At 43.3% G+C, this 21,918-nt stretch overlaps 1 protein-coding gene across 4 annotated transcripts in view; it reads right to left on the reverse strand.

The window, feature by feature from the left end:
- Positions 1-21,918, reverse strand: part of LOC106578852 (myocardin) — an 86,578-nt gene that overhangs the window by 62,271 nt on the left and 2,389 nt on the right. For all 4 annotated transcript variants that reach the window (XM_082965748.1, XM_082965747.1, XM_082965746.1 and 1 more), the window contains exon 2: positions 9,991-10,056. In XM_082965748.1, the coding sequence (XP_082821874.1) occupies positions 9,991-10,056 (66 nt within the window). The remainder of the gene's footprint in view (positions 1-9,990; positions 10,057-21,918) is intronic.

Below are 21,918 nucleotides of genomic sequence, written 5' to 3' on the forward strand. Positions count from 1 at the left end.
ATCTGACAATGAATTCAAGACAACTGGGAACTCTGTAAAAACGAGCTCCGACTGGCAAAATACATTTTGAACGGTCATCCAACTTGGAATTGTAAGTCGGCAACTCGGGCCTCTTTCTAGAGCTACGACCTGAAGATCACTGATGTCATCACGATTCGACCTTGTTTTTTTCAGAGTTCCAAGTTGTCTTGAAAGTGCCATAAATCCAGAGAATGCCAAACTTTGATGACAAAATTTGCTTACGAAGCACCGCCGCGCCACCTTCCTGTGCAAGTGAGCACAACAAGATGAGTCCAAAAAATGTCTTGTATGCTGCTGCTTAAATTATGTAATATGCCAGGGAGATATGTATACTGTAGCTAAGAAAGTTATACTAAGTGTATGTTGTGTAGTAAGCTGTTAGTAGCCCATGTGCCTCACCCTAATAATTTGGTCTATTTTCACCTCTTAATTTTGCCTACTGTTCTGACCTGGTGGTGCACATGTAGCCTATAACCTGTTTTAGAGAAATGTCATCATTGAATATTGTAAGAGCTTTCATTGTCAGCTTATATGCTCCCTTTATTTATCCTACGGTTCTGACTCGGTGTACAGGGAGAACACTGTAAGATTGGCCCATGTTCTGAATTATGTCCTAGCTCGCTCATTAATGTCTTAATCGAAATGATGGCTTTCCTCTTATCCTCTTGTCGTCCCCTTATGCCATAGTTTGTACATCTCAATTGTCAGTAGAAACCACATTTGTTTAAGTAAGTCAGCCATATCAGCTATTTTTTTAAAGGCAGTAAATGAGGCTCAATTAACCGTTTCGCTGCCTAGTCAAGGCTCCACTGATAGCCAGGTGTAGTAGTGGTGTTGGGACTGCTGTTGGGACTCTGCTGTAGGGACAGCTTTATATAGGCCCTAACAGTTTGTGGGCACAGTTTGTCACCGTTATAGTGTAACTAATGTATTATTTAATGTTGTGTTGTGTAGTGGCTTTGCTGGAATGCATCCCCAAATGTTTGTTTTTGTTTGCCCCACCAAGATTTACATGCTAAAATCGCCACTGTCTATGTGCATCAAAATTCTGATCGGTTTCCCTGAATTGCATTGTGAAAGCCTAAGACCGTAACATCGTATTTTCTAACTACACAACTCATGTTGTCAAATAGAACAGGCTTTCAAATGACACCCAGATTGCTCTTAATAATGGACCGTTTTTGGATTGCATAAACAACAACAGTAATTGTGTGAGGACGGGAATGCAGGGTTGTGTTCGAAATAAAACAGCTTGCAGTAGTTGCTCCAATGCAAAGCTAGGAGAGCTAAAAAAAACACCTTATAGTCGCAGACTCTTCTTTGAATCATAAACGAGGGGCTGGGTTAAATGAGGAAGACAAATTTCGGTTGAATGCATTCACCCATGACGGCGTGGCCATGCACGCCTCCAACTCAATCATCAAGTTTGCAGACGACACAACAGTAGTAGGCTTGATTTCCAACAACGACGAGACAGCCTATAGGGAGGAGGGGAGGGCACTCGGAGTGTGGTGTCAGGAAAACAACCTCTCACTCAATGTCAACAAAACAAAGGAGATGATCGTGGACTTCAGGAAACAGCAGAGGGAGCACCCCCCTATCCACATCGACGTGACAGCAGTGGAGAAGGTGGAAAGTTTATGTTCCTCGGCGTACACATCACGGACAAATTGAAATGATTCACCCACACAGATAATGTGGTGAAGAAGGCGCAACAGCGCCTCTTCAACCTCAGAAGGCTGGAGAAATTTGGCTTGTCACCTAAAACCCTCACAAACTTTTACAGATGCACAACTGAGAGCATCCTGTTGGGCTGTATCACCGCCTGGTACAGCAACTGCACCACCCACAACCGCAGGGCTCTTCAGAGGGTGGTGTGGTCTGCACAACGTATCACCAGGGGCAAACTACCTGCCCTCCAGGACACCTATAGCACCTGATGGCACAGGAAGGCCAAAAAGATCCTCAAGGACAACAACCATCTGAGCCACTGCCTGTTCACCCCGCTACCATCCAGAAGGCGAGGTCAGTACAGGTGCATCAAAGTTGGGACCGAGAGACTGAAAAATAGTTTCTATCTCAAGGCCATCAGACTGTTAAACAGCCATCACTAACACAGGGAGGCTGCTGCCTACACACAGGCTTGAAATCATTGGCCACTCTAACAATGGATCACTAGTCACTTTAATAATGATGTTTACCTATCTTGCATTACTCATCCCATATGTACACTACCGTTCAAAAGAAATTAGAAATGTCCCTTTTTTTTTTTTTAAAAAGCACATTTTTTGTCCCTTAAAATAACATCAAATTGATCAGAAATACATTGTAGACATTGTTAATGTTGTAAATGACTATTGTAGCTGGAAATGGCTGATTTTTAATGTAATATCTACATAGATGTACAGAGGCCCATTATCGGCAACCATCACTACTGTGTTCCAATGGCACATTGTGTTAGCTAATCCAAGTTTATCATTTTAAAAGGCTAATTGATCATTAGAAAACCCTTTCGCAATTATGTTAGCACAGCTGAAAACAGTTGTTTTGATTAAAGAAGTAATAAAACTGGCCTTCTATAGACTTGTTGAGTATCTGGAGCATCAGGATTTGTGGGTTTGATTACAGGTTTAAAATGGCCAGAAACAAAGAACTTTCTTCTGAAACTCATCAGTCTATTCTCGTTCTGAGAAATGAAGGCTATTCCATGCGAGAAATTGCCAAGAAACTGAAGATCTCATACAACGCTGTGTACTACTCCCTTCACAGAACAGCGCAAACTGGCGCTAACCAGAATAGAAAGAGTGGGAGACCCCGGTGCACAACTGAGCAAGAGGATAAGTACATTAGAGTGTCTAGTTTGAGAAATGGACCGGGTAGTCTCCAGAATGTAATGGAATATAATCAAATAACAAGGGCCCTTTTGCAACCATCGATGGCACTAGATTATCGCCAGCTGATGTCTCGTTAAACCATTAATATGAACTAAATTCACCCGCACAGCTGATATCAATTGCAACCATTATTGGTCACCTCATTACCGCTCCCTAAAAGATGATGTCGGTGTTACCCTTAGTCCTGCTTGCAACCAAAGTCTTTGAAGATATGTTCATTTTACATTTAAATTTTTAGCCATTTTAGCAGACGCTCTTATCCAGAGCGACTTACAGTAGTGAATGCATACATTTCATACATTTTTTCCCCCCCGTATGTTCGCCCTCTGGTTGGTATTGTCACAGGAACATATAGTTATTTTTGAACACACTAAGGGCAATTTATCAATTTGACAAGCATTCAATATAATAATAATGGCGACGGAGAAGATGGCAGCCATTTTACGGGCTCCTAACCAATTGTGCTATTTTGTGTATTTTGTGTGTTTTTTCACGTTATTTGTATCTTATTTTGTACTTAATGTTTCTGCCACCGTCCTTTATGACCGAAAAGAGCTTCTGGATATCAGAACAGCGATTACTCACCTCGAACTGGACAAAGATATTTTCTTTAACGAGTTGGACGTGAAGGATTTACTCCAGATACCCAACATGGCCCAAATCCCCGTCATTCGCATGAAAAGAAGATGCAGATACAGGGGACGCAGGTCCGAGTGCCTTGTGAGAAATCATCGGCAAGTGGGTAACCCGCCTCTACCATCCGTCCTATTGGCCAATGTGCAATCAATGGAGAATAAACTGGATGAGCTCCGTTCAAGACTATCCTACCAACTGGACATAAAAAAATGTAATATCTTATGTTTCACCGAGTCGTGGCTGAACGACGACATCAATAATATACAATTGGCTGGTGCTAAAAATCAAATATTAAGGAAGTCTCAAGGTTTTGCTCGCCAGAGGTAGAGTATCTCATGACAAGCTGTAGACCACACTATTTACCAAGAGAGTTTTCGTCTATTTACCACCACAAACCGATGCTGCCACTAAGACTGCACTCAACGAACTGTATAAAGCCATAAGCAAACAAGAAAATGCTCATCCAGAGGCGGCACTCCTAATTGCCGGTAACGTCAATGCACGGAAACTTAAATCAGTTTACCTCATTTCTACCAGCATGTTACATGTGCAACAAGAGAAAAAAAACTCTAGAGCACCTTTACTCCACACAAATATGCGTACAAAGCTCTCCCACCCCCTCCATTTGGCAAATCTGACCATAATTCTATCCTCCTTATTCCTGCTTACAAGGAAAAACTAAAGTAGGAAGTACCAGTGACTCGCTCAATATGGAAGTGGTCAGATGACGCAGATGCTGAGCTACAGGACTATTTTGCTAGCACAGACTGGAATATGTTCCGGGATTCATTCAATGGCATTGAGGTGTATACCACATCAGTCACCGGCTTCATCAATAAGTGCATCGATGACGTTGTCCCCACAGTGACTGTACGTACATACCCCAACCAGAAGCCATGGATTACTGGCAACATCCGCACTGAGCTAAAGGGTAGAGCTGCCGCTTTCAAGTAGTGGGACTCTAACCCAGACATTTATAAGAAATCCCACTATGCCCTCAGACGAACCATCAAACAGGCAAAGCGTAAATACAGGACTAAGATTGAATCCTCCTACACCGGCTCCGACGTTCGTCGGATGTGGCATGGCTTACAACTATTACGGACAACAAAGAGAAGCCTTAATAAAACTGTACAGAATGGAAAATAACAGAGCTCATTGTCTCTCTGTCACACTGTCAGAGGTTTGGCTTTGACTGTCCAGTCCTCTGTCCTGTGAAGGGCAATACAGTGTGTGCGTCACTTGAGTGGGTTGAGTCACTGACGTGGTCTTCCTGTCTGGGTTGGCGCCCCCCCCCTTGGGTTGTGCCATGGCGGAGATCGTTGTGGGCTATACTCGGCCTTGTCTTAGGACGGTAAGTTGGTGGTTGGAGACATCCCTCTAGTGGTGTGGGGGCTGTGCTTTGGCAAAGTGGGTGGGGTTATATCCTGCCTGTTTGGCCCTGTCCGGGGGTATCATCGGATGGGGCCACAGTGTCTTCTGATCCCTCCTGTCTCAGCCTCCAGTATTTATGCTGCAGTAGTTTATGTGTCGGGGGGCTAGGGTCAGTCTGTTACATCTGGAGTATTTCTCTTGTCTTATCCGGTGTCCTGTGTGTATTTAAATATGCTCTCTCTAATTCTCTCTTTCTCTCTTTCTGTCTTTCTCTCGGAGGACCTGAGCCCTAGGACCATGCCTCAGGACTACCTGGTATGATGACTCCTTGCTGTCCCCAGTCCACCTGGCCGTGCTGCTGCTCCAGTTTCAACTGTTCTGCCTGCGGCTATGGAACCCTGACCTGTTCACCGGACGTGCTTGTTGCACCCTCGACAACTACTATGATTATTATTATTTGACCATGCTGGTCATTTATGAACATTTTAACATTTTAACATTTTGACCATGTTCTGTTATAATATCCACCCTGCACAGCCAGAAGAGGACTGGCCACCCCTCATAGCCTGGTTCCTCTCTAGGTTTCTTCCTAGGTTTTTGGCCTTTCTAGGGAGTTTTTCCTAGGGAGTTTTTCCTAGCCACCGTGCTTCTTTCACATGCTTTGCTTGCTGTTTGGGGTTTTAGGCTGGGTTTCTGTACAGCACTTTGAGAATATCAGCTGATGTACGAAGGGCTATATAAAAATAAATTTGATTTGATTTGATTTGATATGTAACCAGTGGTAAGTGTGCGGAGGAAGAGAATCCAGAGGCCCGGCATGGCCTATCAGTTTTTGGGAGTCTCCCGGAGATAAAGCAAGCAGCATGGGCAAACGTGATTGGTGTACAGGGCAGATACTCTTTTAGAAATGTTTTTTGATTGGATGTTTATCTGGTGATAGTAGGCGAGAGGTCGGCGGTACACATAAAAAGGGTTTCGGCATCTATTAACTTTCTCTCTCTCTCTCCCACACACACACACACACACACACACACACACACACACACACACACACACACACACACACACACACACACACACACACACACACACACACACACACACACACACACACACACACACACACAGGCAGTGCTATCCCTCTGGATTGCATTCCCCCTGCACACACCATTGTTTATAAATACCCAGGCAAGTGCACTCACACAGAATACAACTCTGACCTCTATAGTGGAGATGCCTTGTTCCTCTAACAGATGTTAGCCAGTTTGTAATATATTTATAGGAGCATTAAATGCAGACGAAATATGTCAATTTCATGACTCCAGTTCATATTATGGGGTTAGAGGTATAGATCATAGATCCGCTGTATCATATTATGGGGTTAGAGGTATAGATCATAGATCCGCTGTATCATATTATGGGGTTAGAGGTATAGATCATAGATCATAGATCTGCTGTATCATATTATGAGGTTAGAGGTATAGATCATAGATCCGTTGTATCATATCATGGGGTTAGAGGTATAGATCATAGATCCGCTGTATCATATCATGGGGTTAGAGGTATAGATCATAGATCCGCTGTATCATATTATGGGGTTAGAGGTATAGATCATAGATCCGCTGTATCATATCATGGGGTTAGAGGTATAGATCATAGATCCGCTGTATCGTATCATGGGGTTAGAGGTATAGATCATAGATCCGCTGTATCATATCATGGGGTTAGAGGTATAGATCAGAGATCAGCTGTATCATATTATGGGGTTAGAGGTATAGATCATCTTTAACATAGTGTTATGGGGATGAGGGGTGTCTGGTTACACAGTGTTAAGGACTAGGTGGTGTTATCATGAGGTAAGAGCATCGGCTCGAAGAAGTGAGGACAGGTAGGGTGACGTGTTTCAGCGCCATTGTCCGATGTTGCAAGTTCAATTAAACTCTCTCTCTCTAGTAACGCATTACATGGTGTCACTCTCTCTCTCTCTCTCTCTCTCTCTCTCTAGTAATGCAGTACATGGTGTCCCTCTCTCTCTCTCTCTCTAGTAACGCAGTACATGGTGTCCCACTCTCTCTCTCTCTCTCTCTCTCTCTAGTAATGCAGTACATGGTGTCCCACTCTCTCTCTCTCTCTAGTAACGCAGTACATGGTGTCCCACTCTCTCTCTCTAGTAATGCAGTACATGGTGTCCCACTCTCTCTCTCTCTCTCTCTAGTACCGCATTACATGGTGTCCCACTCTCTCTCTCTCTCTAGTAACGCAGTACATGGTGTCCCACTCTCTCTCTCTCTCTAGTAATGCAGTACATGGTGTCCCACTCTCTCTCTCTCTCTCTCTCTAGTAATGCAGTACATGGTGTCCCACTCTCTCTCTCTCTCTAGTAATGCAGTACATGGTGTCCCACTCTCTCTCTCTCTCTCTAGTAATGCAGCACATGGTGTCCCACTCTCTCTCTCTCTCTAGTAACGCAGTACATGGTGTCACACTCTCTCGCTCTCTATCTCTAGTAATGCAGAACATGGTGTCCCACTCGCTCTCTCTCTCTAGTAATGCAGTACATGGTGTCCCACTCTCTCTCTCTCTCTAGTAATGCAGTACATGGTGTCCCACTCTCTCTCTATCTCTCTAGTAATGCAGTACATGGTGTCCCACTCTCCCTCTCTCTCTCTAGTAATGCAGTACATGGTGTCCCACTCTCTCTCTCTCTAGTAACGCAGTACATGGTGTCCCACTCTCTCTCTCTATCTCTCTCTAGTAACGCAGTACATGGTGTCCCACTCTCTCTCTCTCTAGTAATGCAGTACATGGTGTCCAGCTCTCTCTCTCTCTCTAGTAATGCAGTACATGGTGTCCCACTCTCTCTCTCTCTCTCTCTAGTAACGCAGCACATGGTGTCCCACTCTCTCTCTCTCTCTCTAGTAATGCAGTACATGGTGTCCCACTCTCTCTCTCTCTCTAGTAATGCAGTATATGGTGTCCCACTCTCTCTCTCTAGTAATGCAGTACATGGTGTCCCACTCTCTCTCTCTAGTAATGCAGTACATGGTGTCCCACTCTCTCTCTCTCTCTCTCTCTCTCTCTCTCTCTCTCTCTCTCTCTCTCTCTCTCTCTCTCTCTCTCTCGTAATGCAGTACATGGTGTCCCACTCTCTCTCTCTCTCTAGTAATGCAGTACATGGTGTCCCACTCTCTCTCTCTCTAGTAACGCAGTACATGGTGTCCCACTCTCTCTCTTTCTCTCTCTCTCTCTCTAGTAACGCAGTACATGGTGTCCCACTCTCTCTCTCTCTAGTAATGCAGTACATGGTGTCCCACACTCTCTCTCTCTCTAGTAACGCAGTACATGGTGTCCCACTCTCTCTCTCTCTCTCTCTCTAGTAATGCAGTATATGGTGTCACACTCTCTCTCTCTAGTAATGCAGTACATGGTGTCCCACTCTCTCTCTCTCTCTCTAGTAACGCAGTACATGGTGTCCCACTCTCTCTCTCTCTAGTAATGCATTACATGTTGTCCCACTCTCTCTCTCTCTCTAGTATTGCAGTACATGGTGTCCCACTCTCTCTCTCTCTCTAGTAATGCATTGCATGTTGTCCCCCTCTCTCTCTCTCTCTAGTAACGCAGTACATGGTGTCCCACTCTCTCTCTCTCTCTCTCTAGTATTGCAGTACATGGTGTCCCACTCTCTCTCTCTCTCTAGTAATGCATTACATGTTGTCCCCCTCTCTATCTCTCTCTAGTAATGCAGTACATGGTGTCCCACTCTCTCTCTCTAGTAATGCAGTACATGGTGTCCCACTCTCTCTCTCTAGTAATGCAGTACATGGTGTCCCACTCTCTCTCTCTCTCTCTCTCTCTCTCTCTCTCTCTCTCTCTCTCTCTCTCTCTCTTGTAATGCAGTACATGGTGTCCCACTCTCTCTCTCTCTCTAGTAATGCAGTACATGGTGTCCCACTCCTCTCTCTCTCTAGTAACGCAGTACATGGTGTCCCACTCTCTCTCTCTCTCTCTCTAGTAATGCAGTACATGGTGTCCCACTCTCTCTCTCTCGCTAGTAATGCAGTACATGGTGTCCCACTCTCGCTCTCTGTCTCTCTAGTAATGCAGTACATGGTGTCCCACTCTCTCTCTCTCTCTAGTAATGCAGTACATGGTGTCCCACTCTCTCTCTCTCTAGTAACGCAGTACATGGTGTCCCACTCTCTCTCTCTCTCTCTCTAGTAACGCAGTACATGGTGTCCCACTCTCTCTCTCTCGCTAGTAATGCAGTACATGGTGTCCCACTCTCGCTCTCTGTCTCTCTGTCTCTCTCTGTCTCTAGTAATGCAGTACATGGTGTCCCACTCTCTCTCTCTCTCTCTAGTAATGCAGTACAGGGTGTCCCACTCTCTCTCTCTTTCTAGTAATGCAGTACATGGTGTCCCACTCTCGCTCTCTCTCTCTCTAGTAATGCAGTACATGCTCTCCCACTCTCTCTCTCTCTCTAGTAACGCAGTACATGGTGTCCCACTCTCTCTCTCTCTAGTAATGCAGTACATGGTGTCACACTCTCTCTCTCTCTAGTAATGCAGTACATGGTGTCCCACTCTCTCTCTCTCTCTCTCTCTCTCTCTGTCTCTAGTAATGCAGTACATGGTGTCCCACTCTCTCTCTCTCTATCTCTCTCTAGTAATGCAGTACATGGTGTCCCACTCTCTCTCTCTCTCTAGTAATGCAGTACATGGTGTCCCACACTCTCTCTCTCTAGTAATGCAGTACATGGTGTCCCACTCTCTCTCTCTCTCTAGTAACGCAGTACATGGTGTCCCACTCTCTCTCTCTCTCTCTCTCTCTCTCTAGTAATGCAGTACATGGTGTCTCTCTCTCTCTCTCTCTCTCTCTCTCTCTCTCTCTCTCTCTCTCTCTCTCTCTCTCTCTCTCTCTCTCTCTCTCTCTCTCTCTCTCTCTCTAGTAATGCAGTACATGGTGTCACACACGCTTATGAGACACACTTGTCACATTGGTGGCTGAGAGGCGTGTGTGTGTGTACACTTGCACGTGTATGTGTGTGTAAAATAGTGTTACTCACGAGGCATGATGCCCTGGTCTGCAAGCTGCTTTCCAGTCCTCCTCTGCTGGAGTCTGAACTGCAGAACTACAGGGGGGAGATGGAGGAGGGAGACAGAGAGATGAGGGAGGGAGACAAGGAGAGGAGGGAGGGTAGGAAAGGGTGGGGGAAGGAGATACAGAGGGGTTGAGAGACTATTCTAATTTCAGCAGAGAAAGTATTGCTATGGTTGTGTGCCGGTGAGAGAATGGGGTTGACAAATCATGAACCAAAATCAATGTATGAAAGTTCTCAAAGTTCTGATGCTACATTAACATCCTGAAAAATGCAGAAGCATGCCACCATGCATCCCACTTCTGTCTTGCCTCTGAAGCTAAGCAGGGTTGGTCCTGGTTGATCCCTGGATGGGAGACCAGATGCTGCTGGAATTGGTGCTGGAGGACCAGTAGGATGCACTCTTTCCTCTGGTCTAAAACAATATATATATCCCAATGCACCAGGGTAGTGATTGGGGACATTGCCTTGTGTAGGGTACCGTCTTTCAGATGGGACGTTAAACGGGTGTCTTGACTCACTGTGGTCACTAAAGATCCCATGGCACTTATCGTAGGGGTGTTAACCCTGGTGTCCTGGCTAAATCCCCAATCTGGCCCTCATGGCCACCTAATCATCCCCAGCTTCCAATTGGCTCATTCATCCCCTTCCTCTCCCCTGTAACTCTTTCCAAGGTCATTGCTGTAAATGTGTTAAAATAAGGGTTAAACAAATAAAAAAACAAGCCTCATGCAAATCTCTCTGTGTGCAAGAAGAGTTGCAGAGACACACAAAGTAAAAATTATGCTGTGGGCTGACAAATATTTCTGTGAACAGGATGTAGAGAATGATAAACACAGGTCCTGGCCTTTAAACAGATCTGCTAGGCAGTGTGTGGTCTGTCTGTGTTCTGACACACACACACACTGGCCCTCGTCTGCCGATCCTCCCTTAGCCTCTATCCAAAGTCCCTTGTGTGTGTGGAGTCTGGTGTGTGTGTGGGGGTCGTAGACGCCAGTTAACCCCATGTCAGTGTGCATGTGTGTGTTCTGTGCTCCCCTGCAGCAGAGGTCTCACAACGGGACCCTCCAGCTGAGACAGTAGTATGATCAGCCAGGTCACCTGTGATTCAAGTCAGTATTCAACGTCCATCCATGTAGGGAGATGACGTGGAAACCGGTCACTAGGGGCAACAGTCAGAGCTGTTACCTTCAAGTCGTTTTTGGTTTTGCTAGGGCATTGTGGACAGGGATGGCGGATGGGCGTAAGCATCTGCCTCTGATTCCAAAGGTAGTACGTTTCGAATCCAGCGATACAAAAGTTGTCTTTGAGATTTTTGTTTTAAGCGTATCCCAAACCTTAACCATTCAGAGTTAATACCTAACCTTAAGAATTCAGAGATGATGCCAAAACTAAAGCTTAAACACTTTGAAATTTGATGTTTGTAACAACATGGATAAACGTCTAACTATGACGTGAGACTGTGAGAACTGGTTGAGTATGACGTGATGATTATCTCTCTTTCTCTTATCACTCTGGGATGCTCTGAGTTTGTAGTGGACCGCTGAATGGACAGAACTGCTATGTAGTTTCACGGCTCTGTGTCACCAATACGCCACGGGAGCATGTTTGAACAATGTCACACTGTCAACACTGACACATACCGAGCAATACTTGAGGTATGTGTGTGTGTGTGTGTGTGTGTGTGTGGTGTGTGTGTGTGTGTGTGTGTGTGTGTGTGTGTGTCTGTGTGTGCGTGTGTGTGTGTGTGTGTGTGTGTGTCTGTCTGTCTGTCTGTCTGTCTGTCTGTCTGTCTGTCTGTCTGTCGGCTTTACCTCTCCCTCCTATCATCTACCTCTGTTACATAATTACATCATTCTCTAAACATCTGCTTGAGTTTACAGTTTGGCAGCGGCACAGCCATTCGCTCTAACTAGACACTGGGACAAAACATGTCATAGTGCAAATTATTTTTCATTTTACTAACCTTTCAAATCACTTTGAATATCTCTCTCTTTCTGTCAATGGATCAAATACCCACCCCACTGGACCCTAGCCAGGTTGAATTTCAATATTATTAATACCTCATGAATCTATAAATACAATATCTCATAAATGGCCCAGTCTGTTGTTAGAAAAACCTGTCAAGAGAGACTGATCTCAATTACTGGCATAGCACTAGACATTGGCTGTACAATAATGTCTATCACAGTCTAATCAAATCAAAATGTAATAATGTCTATCACAGTCTAATCAAATCAAAATATAATAATGTCTATCACAGTTTAATCAAATCAAAATATAATAATGCCTATCACAGTCTAATCAAATCAAAATATAATAATGCCTATCACAGTCTAATCAAATCAAAATATAATAATGTCTATCACAGTCTAATCAAATCAAAATATAATAATGCCTATCACAGTCTAATCAAATCAAAATATATTAATGCCTATCACAGTCTAATCAAATCAAAATATAATAATGCCTATCACAGTCTAATCAAATCAAAATATAATAATGTCTATCACAGTCTAATCAAATCAAAATATAATAATGCCTATCACAGTCTAATCAAATCAAAATATAATAATGCCTATCACAGTCTAATCAAATCAAAATATAATAATGCCTATCACAGTCTAATCAAATCAAAATGACTCGGCAACACAGTCATAACGACCTGTTGTCAAAGCAGCTGCCATGCTCCTGGAGAGGTCAAAGGGTTTAGTTGAAGGATTCCTCTACAGAGGAGTTCCTGTGATTGGACATCCTCACCTAAAGACTCATACATTCCCCATTGTGTGTGTGAATGTGTTAACGTTTATTTATTAAAGGGACCTGTTCAGTAATGTTTCATCGCCTTCCATTGTCAACGTTTATTCACCATGTAATCTGCTACAGTCAAGTGTGTAATTGAATCTGTGTAAAAAAATGTGTTGAGTCAGGATTGGCTAATGAGATAATTGTAGTCTCGCCCACCAATTTGAGTTGATTGAATACAGGTGTATATGTGTTTGTGGGAAAGAGGCAGTGTAAGTAGCTGAAAGCAAGGGTAGAGGAGAGCATGTTTTATGCTCTTACCTTTTGATTCTTGTTTTATCCTTTCAGCATGATTTTAACTATTGGTGTATTTATCTATTTATTCAAATAAATTCTAAATTTTGGAGTAAAACTGTTCCTGACTTCAAGAAACATTATCATGTGCACGAGATAATGGCCAACTTTGTCACAGTTGCCTAAATAAGACTACGATCTCTAACATCCCACTGTCTTTCAGATAAACGCAGATAAACACACCCGTCCTCATCAACAGACGGTTTAATTTATGTCATTAGGGCACATCCTCATCAGATCCATCCTCAACCTGTCCTCGGTGATTACTGCTGCTTGTCAGTGTGTAACAGTTGGCTCTGAACTGATTTATAGTTACTACCCTGCTATAATATCACCATCACCTGGCCCTCTGCAATCACACAAGCTGGTCAGTATGTGTAGGTAATCCTGTCTAACGTGTCTTTTTTTAATTTATTGCGTAGAAGAACTGCACAAGTGCTGCTCTCCACTTTGTGGAGGATCGAGTTTTGAAATCAGTGGAATTAGAGTATGATAGCTAAGGAGATGGATAAAACCTCTTCAAACTAAGGGCAACCATGGCATCTGTGACAGGGAGAGGTGTCCATCCATGATGTATACGGGTAAGATAGTCTAGCTAGCTACATTTCAGATATTACACGTTTCTAATTTTGACACAAAGTCATTTTCATTTCAAGTTAAAGAGTACTGTTAGCTAGCTAGCTAATGTTAGCTGGCTGGCTAGCTAGCTAACGTTACGTGTATGATCTTATTATTTGTATCTCAGAGCCATTTGCTTAGCTAGCTCTAGCCTAATGTTAGCTAGCTAACATTGAACCTGGTTGGTTAGCTACCTGCAGATTCATGCAGGGTAGTAATGTCATGAGTTGTGATTATGGTTGATTGTTTACCTAGCTAGCTAACATTACGTGTATTGACCTTATTATTTGTATCTCAGAGCCATTTGCTTAGCTAGCTCTAGCCTAATGTTAACTAGCTAACATTGAACCTGGTTGGTTAGCTACCTGCAGATTCATGCAGGGTAGTAAAGTCACGAGTTGGGATTATGGTTCATTGTTTACCTGATTTCTCCAATCGGTCTTTGGACCTATGCACCTACATTATAAACTTTCATCCATAGGCTAGGTTGTAGCAACCTCATGATGGGTATAGGGTAACAGTCTCTCATATCATTGCTACGCAGACGACACACAATTAATCTTCTCCTTTCCCCCTTCTGATAACCAGGTGGAGAATCGCCTCTCTGCATGTCTGGCAGACATATCATTGTGGATGACGGATCACCACCTCAAGCTGAACCTCGGCAAGACGGAGCTGCTCTTCCTCCCGGGGAAGGACTGCCCTTTCCATGATCTCGCCATCACGGTGGACAACTCCATTGTGTCCTCCTCCCAGAGTGCTAAGAGCCTCGGCGTGACCCTGGACAACACCCTGTCGTTCTCCGCTAACATCAAGGCGGTGACCCGATCCTGTAGGTTCATGCTATACAACATTCGCAGAGTACGACCCTGCCTTACACAGGAAGCGGCGCAAGTCCTAATCCAGGCACTTGTCATCTCCCGTCTGGATTACTGCAACTCCCTGTTGGCGGGGCTCCCTGCCTGTGCCATTAAACCCCTACAACTCATCCAGAACGCCGCAGCCCGTCTGGTGTTCAACCTTCCCAAGTTCTCTCACGTCACCCCGCTCTCTCCACACACTCCACTGGCTTCCAGTTGAAGCTCGCATCTGCTACAAGACCATGGTGCTTGCCTACGGAGCTGTGAGGGGAACGGCACCTCCGTACCTTCAGGCTCTGATCAGTCCCTACACCCAAACAAGGGCACTGCGTTCATCCACCTCTGGCCTGCTGGCCCCCCTACCTCTGCGGAAGCACAGTTCCCGCTCAGCCCAATCAAAACTGTTCGCTGCTCTGGCACCCCAATGGTGGAACAAGCTCCCTCAGAACGCCAGGACAGTGGAGTCAATCACCACCTTCCGTAGACACCTGAAACCCCACCTCTTTAAGGAATACCTGGGATAGGATATAATAATCCTTCTAACCCCCCCCCCCCCCCCCCCCCCAACAAAAAAAAGATATAGATGTACTATTGTAAAGTGGTTGTTCCACTGGATATCATAAGGTGAATGGACCAATTTGTAAGTCGCTCTGGATAAGAGCGTCTGCTAAATGACGTAAATGTAAATGTAATGGGTATAGGGTAAATTAGAGTATCATGTAATAGCCTAAAACTATCGCTGTCACATTGAACTGGGTGAATGGAATATGAATGACAGTGAATGACATGCAATGTGCTGTAATAAAAATAAGTTGTTTTATTGTCATCCCTTCTTGAACGGCACCAACCGCCACTAGCCTTGATATAGTGTTGACATAATATATACTGAACAAAAATATAAATGCAATTTCTAAGATTTTACTGAGTTACAGTTCATAGAAGGAAATCAGTCATTTGAAATAAATTCATTTCACATGAATAGGCAGAGGCACACCCACTTGGGAGCCAGGCCCAGCCAATCAGAATGAGCCCCCCCCCACCCGCGGTTGTGAGGCCGGTTGGACGTACTGCCAAATTCTCTAAAACGAAGTTAATGGTGGCTTATGGTAGAGAAATTAACATTAAATTCTCAAGCAACATCTCTGGTGGACATTCCTGCAGTCAGCATGCCAGTTGCACACTCCCTCAAAACTTGAGACATCTGTGGCATTGTATTGTGTGACAAAACTGTACATTTTAGAATGGCCTTTTATTGTCCCCAGCACAAGGTGTATCTGTGTAATCATCATGCTGTTTAATCAGCTTCTTGATATGCCACACCTGTCAGGTGGATGGATAATCTTGGCAAAGGAGAAATGTTCACTAACAAGGATGTAAACAAATGTGTGCACAACATTTGAGAGAAATTAGCTTTTTGTGTGTATGGAACATTTCTGGGATCTTTTATTTCAGCTCATGAAACATGGGATCAACACTTTACACGTCGTGTTTATATTTTTGTTCAGTGTACAACTACAACTTCTCTGACAGTTATTTAATACTAGAGAGAAAGAAACCACACAAACACGTCTCCTGGGACCACTCTGAGAACCTCATCTCTCGCTGTTAAAATACCAGTAGTGGTTCCCATAGCTTACTGTTGTTGGTGTGAGCATGGAGCTGGCAATAGCAGAGTTGTGGGTTTTATTCCTGCATAGGCCACTAAATAAATACGTTAACTGCATGAATGTATTGTCCTCACGACATCAACCTATCCATTTCCATTGACTGGCCATCGTACTTTAACTTTATACAAATAACATACAGTATATGAAAGGTCTGTAAGGAAACATCGCAAAACACCCACGTCACCAACAGTAATAACCTCAGCCAGGCTCAGAGTGATGTGACTCTGTCATTCTCTGTGACCCAGCATGTAAGACTAAACAGTCTCCCGACATCTGCATGGCATTAATAACCAGCCTATAAGCATAATGTGTGTGTGTGTCACCCCTGTGAAAACACCCCTGTGAAAAACTCTCCCCCTGGTCATCCACTACAATGACTCCAGCCCTTACATCTCTCTCCCTCTCTCTTTCTGTCCCCAGAGGTCAGAGGTCATTTCCCACTGCGTGGGCGTTGGTTTAAACAACACTGAGGGAAAGCGCAATTAAGCCTGTGATTGCTGGTAAGCAATTACCGTACCGAGCACAGAGAGATTGCACTGAAGAGTGAGAGAGGAAAAAAAGTTGGTAAGAGCATTTTAAGTATTGATGTTCCTTACTCTTTGTTCTCAGTGAAGTGAATCACTTGATAAAATGCTGCTTGACTGTAAACTGTGTGTATCAAACAAATAAACTGTGGCTGAGCAGGACAGGGAGATAGTCCCAAGCATTAGACTGGCTGTAGCTCTGGCTACCATTAACACCCCCTTCAGAGAGGAATAGAGAGAGAGAGAGGGGGAGAGAGAGAGAGAGAGAGGGAGAGACTTGGCACTACTTTATCACTGACCTCAACCCAGAGTCTCTTAGAGCGTTCACAGTCAGTCCACTGACACCCCTATCAGATCACAGCAAAATCACACTCTACTTGAACAGACCTATGCTCAATCATGAGGCATCAAGGCCAAAATAACTGAATAATATTAAGAAATGCTACAGATGGAAGGAAAGTAGTGTGAAAATCTACCAAATAACAATTAGGCAACAACAAATTCAATCCCTTCTTGACAATTTCCTGGACAAAAGGTTTCACTGTAATAGCGAAGGTGTAAACTTGGCAGTAGAAAACCTAAACAGTATATTTGACCTCTCAGCTTCCCTATCAAATAAAACAATTAAAGCAGACAACCGAAGAAAATTAACCAACCCAAAAAGGCCTGTGGGGTTGGTGGTATCCTAAATGAAATGATAAAATATAGAGACCACAAATTCCAATTGGCTACACTTAAACTCTTTAACATCATCCTCAGCTCTGACATCTTCCCCAATATTTGGAACCAAGGACTGATCACCAAAGTGGAGACAAATTTGACCCCAATAACTACCGTGGGATATCTGTCAACAGCAACCTTGGGAAAACTTCTCTGCATTATCATTAACAGCAGACTCGTACATTTCTGAGCAAATGTACCGAGCAAATGCCAAATTGGCTTTATACCAAATTACCGTACGACAGACCACGTATTCACCCTGCACACCCTAATTGACAAACAAACAAACTAGAACAAATGCAGTCTTCTCATGCTTTGTTGATTTCAAAAAGGCTTGAGACTCAATTTGGCATGTGGGTCTGCTATACAAATTGATGCAAAGTGATGTTGGGGGAAAAACATACGACATTATAAAATCCAATAAGTGTGCGATTAAAATTGACAAAAAAACACACATTTCTTTCCACAGGGCCTGGGGATGAGACGGGGATACAGCTTAAGCCCCACCCTCTTCAGCATATATATAAACTATTGGCGAGGGCACTAGAACAGTCTGCAGCACCCGGCCTCACCCTACTAGAATCTGAAGTCAAATGCCTACTGTTTGCTGATGATCTGGTGCTTCTGTCCCCAACAAAGGAGGGACTACAGCAGCACCTAGATCTTTTGTACAGATTCTGTCAGACCTGGGCACTGACAGTAAATCTCAGTAAGACAAAAAATAATGGTGTTCCAAAAAAGGTCCAGTTGCCAGGACCACAAATAAAAAATCCATCTAGACACCGATGCCCTAAGAGCACAAAAAACCTATACATACCTCGGCCTAAACATGAGGCCCACAGGTAACTTCCACAAAGCTGTGAACTATCTAAGAGACAAGAGCCTTTTATGCCTTCAAAATAAACATGAAATTCGACATACCAATTAGGATCTGGTTAAAAATACTGGAATCAGTTATAGAACCCATTGCTCTTTATGGTTGTGAAGTCTGGGGTCCGCTCACCAACAGATAATTCACAAAATGGGACAAACACCAAATTGAGACTCTGCATGCAGAATTCTTCAAAAATATCCTCAGTGTACAATGTAAAACACAAAATTATGCATGCAGAGTAGAATTAGGCTAATTATCAAAATCCATAAAAGAGCTGTTAAATTCTGCAACCACCTAAAAGGAAGAGATTCCCAAACCTTCCATAACAAAGCCATCACCTACAGAGAGATGAACCTGGAGAAGAGTCCCCTAAGCAAGCTGGTCCTTGGGCTCTGTTCACAAACACAAACAGACCCCACAGAGCCCCAGGACAGCAACACAATTAGACCCAACCAAATCATGAGAAAACAAAAAGATAATTACGTCACATTGGAAAGAATTAACAAAAAAACTGAGAAAACTAGAATGCTATTTGGCCCTGAACAGAGAGTACACAGTGGCAGAATACCTGACCACTGTGACTGACCCAAAATTAAGGACATCTTTGACTATGTACAGACTCGGTGAGCATAGCCTTGCTACTGAGAAGGCTACCGAAGGCAGACCTGGCTCTCAAGAGAAGACAGGCTATGTGCACACTACCCACAAAATGAAGTGGAAACTGAGCTGCACTTCCTAACCTCCTGACAAATGTATGACCATATTAGAGAGGCATATTTCCCTCAGATTACACAGACCCACAAATAATTTTGAGAAAAAAAAATCATATTTTGATTTACTCCCATATCTACTGGGTGAAATATCACAGCAGCAAGATGTGTGACCTGTTGCCACAAGAAAATGGCAACCAGTGAAGAACAAACACCATTGTAAATACAACCCATATTTATGTTAATTTATTTTCCCTTTTGTACTTTAACTATGATTACAACACTGTATATAGACATAATATGATATTTGAAATGTCTTTATTCTTTTAGAATGTTTGTGAGTGTAATGTTTACTGTTCATTTTATATTGTTTATTTCACTTGCTTTGGCAGTGTAAACACATGTTTCCCATGCCAATAAAAACCTGAAATGTACATTTAAATTGAGAGAGAGATAGAGATAGAGAGTTGTAGTGTGTTAGAGGGGTTTAAATCAGTGCTGTAGTCCACAATGTTCTTACACAGGCAGGTAAGGACACACACCGCTCTCATCACAGCCTAATGATGATAACCTTTAACCTACCACTAATCTCTATCAGAATAAACTAAATGTAAATGGGATTGACACCAAACCATACCCACGTGTTTTCACTTTTACCAGCGTCTCAACAACAAAGCATTGTCACCCATACACCATAGTATCAATATCATCCATAGCATATATAGTATCCATCGCATCCATAGTACCTATAGCATCCATAGAATCTATAAAATCCATAGCATCTAAAGCATCCATAGCATGGTACAGCAACGTGATTAACGGGCGGCCCCACTGATACAGTGCCTTCAGAAAGTATTCACACCCCTTGACTTCGTCCACATTTAGTTGTGTCAATTGAGATGTTGTGTCACTGGCCTACACACAATAATAATACCCACAATGCACATAATGTCAAAGTGGAATGATGTTTTTAGATAAAAATAAAAAAAATGTGTACAAAAATAAATAAAGCTGAAATGTCTTGAGTCTAAGTATTCAACCCCTTTGTTATGGCAAGCCTAAATAAAAAAGTAGTAAAAACGTGCTTAATAAGCCATCCCTGTGGCTCAGTTGGTAGAGCATGGTGTTTGCAACGCCAGCATGGTGTGTGCAACGCCAGGGTTGTGGGTTCAATTCCCACAGTGGGCCAGTACAAAAAAAAAAAGAAAATGCATTAAATGAAATGAAATGTAAGTATTCACTACTGTAAGTCGCTCTGGATAAGAGCGTCTGCTAAATGACAAAAAATAAATAATAATAATAATAAGTTGCATGGAATCACTCTGTGTGCAATAATAGTGTTTAACATGAGTTTTGAATGACTACTTCATTGCTACTACACACATACAATTATCTATAAGGTCCCACAGTTGAGTGAATTTCAAACACAGATTCAACCACAAAGATCAGGAAGGTTTTTCAATGCCTTGCAAAGAAGGGTACTTATTGGTAGCAAAGAAGGGTACCTATTGGTAGATGGTAAAAAAAAACCTAAGCAGACACTGAATATCCCTTTGAGCATGGTGAAGGTATTAACACACCCTGTCAAGACGAAGATACAGGCATCCTTTCTAACTCAGTTGCCAGAGAGGAAGGAAACTGCTCAGCGATTTCACCATGAGGCCAATGGTGACTTTAAAATAGTTACAGTTTAATGGCTGTGATAGGAGAAAACTGAGGATGGATCAACAAGATTGTAGTTATTCCACAATATGAACCTAATTGACAGAGTGAAAGAAGGAAGCCTGTTCTAGAGGTCTTCACGGATCCACCTGAACCCGAATACCCGAAACCAAATCCGGGATCCGAGCAGGTCCAGATCCAGAATTCAAAATAATGTCACAGGTCTGGGTCGGATCTGATATGATTGTCACGGGTTTCGGGTTAGTGTAACTTTAACTGGAGGGTCTGTACATATCCAAAAAGGACAGCTGCAGTCGAGAGACAGAAGTATAGTCATTTTATAATTGATGCTGCTGCTCTTGCTTTTCATGAGAGTGGAGCGTGGCACGTGTCTCTTGTTGGCCAATCATAAGTCAAAGCGGCAATAGGCTACAGTCATAGAGCATCTATGTGGGGAAAAAGCTTGGAGATGTCTAATCAATGGAAGATGGAAATAAAATGACAGAATCATATTTGATGATAAATAACCTAGCTAAGGCACATATTAGTCTACTATAGCGCTAGTTGGCTAGGCTGGTTGCTGTCTCTCGTCTCTCCCTCCCTGCGTCACTCCCTCACAGTACAGCCCCTCCCCAGCCTGCTAGAGTGGCACCTCTCTCTCCCTCCTCTCCCGCTTTACCTCCAGTTAATAACTTTTCTGCTGCTTCCCTCACTCGGATCAGACCGGGTCTGGATCCTACCAGGCCAATATGGAATGTTTCTAGTTGTCCTCAGGTCTGTTAGGAACTCTATATTTGAGGAAAACCTGATTCTGTCTGCTTTCCAACAGACACCGGGAGGCAAATTCACCTTTCAGCAGGTCAACCTCAAACACAAGGCCAAATATACACTGGAGTTGCTTACCAAGACGGCATTGAAATTTCCTGAGTGACCTAGTTACATTTTCAACCTAAATCGGCTTTAAAATCTTAGGCAAGACCTGAAAATCGCTGTCTAGCATTGATCAACAACCAACTTGATAGAGCTTATAGAATTTCTTAAAGAATAATGTGCAAATATTGTACAATCCAGATGTGTACAGCTCTTAGAGACTTAGCCATAAAGACTCACAGTTGGTATCACTTCCAAAAGGTAATTCTAACATGTAATGACCCAGGGGTG

Source organism: Salmo salar, chromosome 19 (assembly GCF_965601325.2).
Source record: "Salmo salar chromosome 19, fSalSal1, whole genome shotgun sequence".
Taxonomy (NCBI): domain Eukaryota; kingdom Metazoa; phylum Chordata; class Actinopteri; order Salmoniformes; family Salmonidae; genus Salmo; species Salmo salar.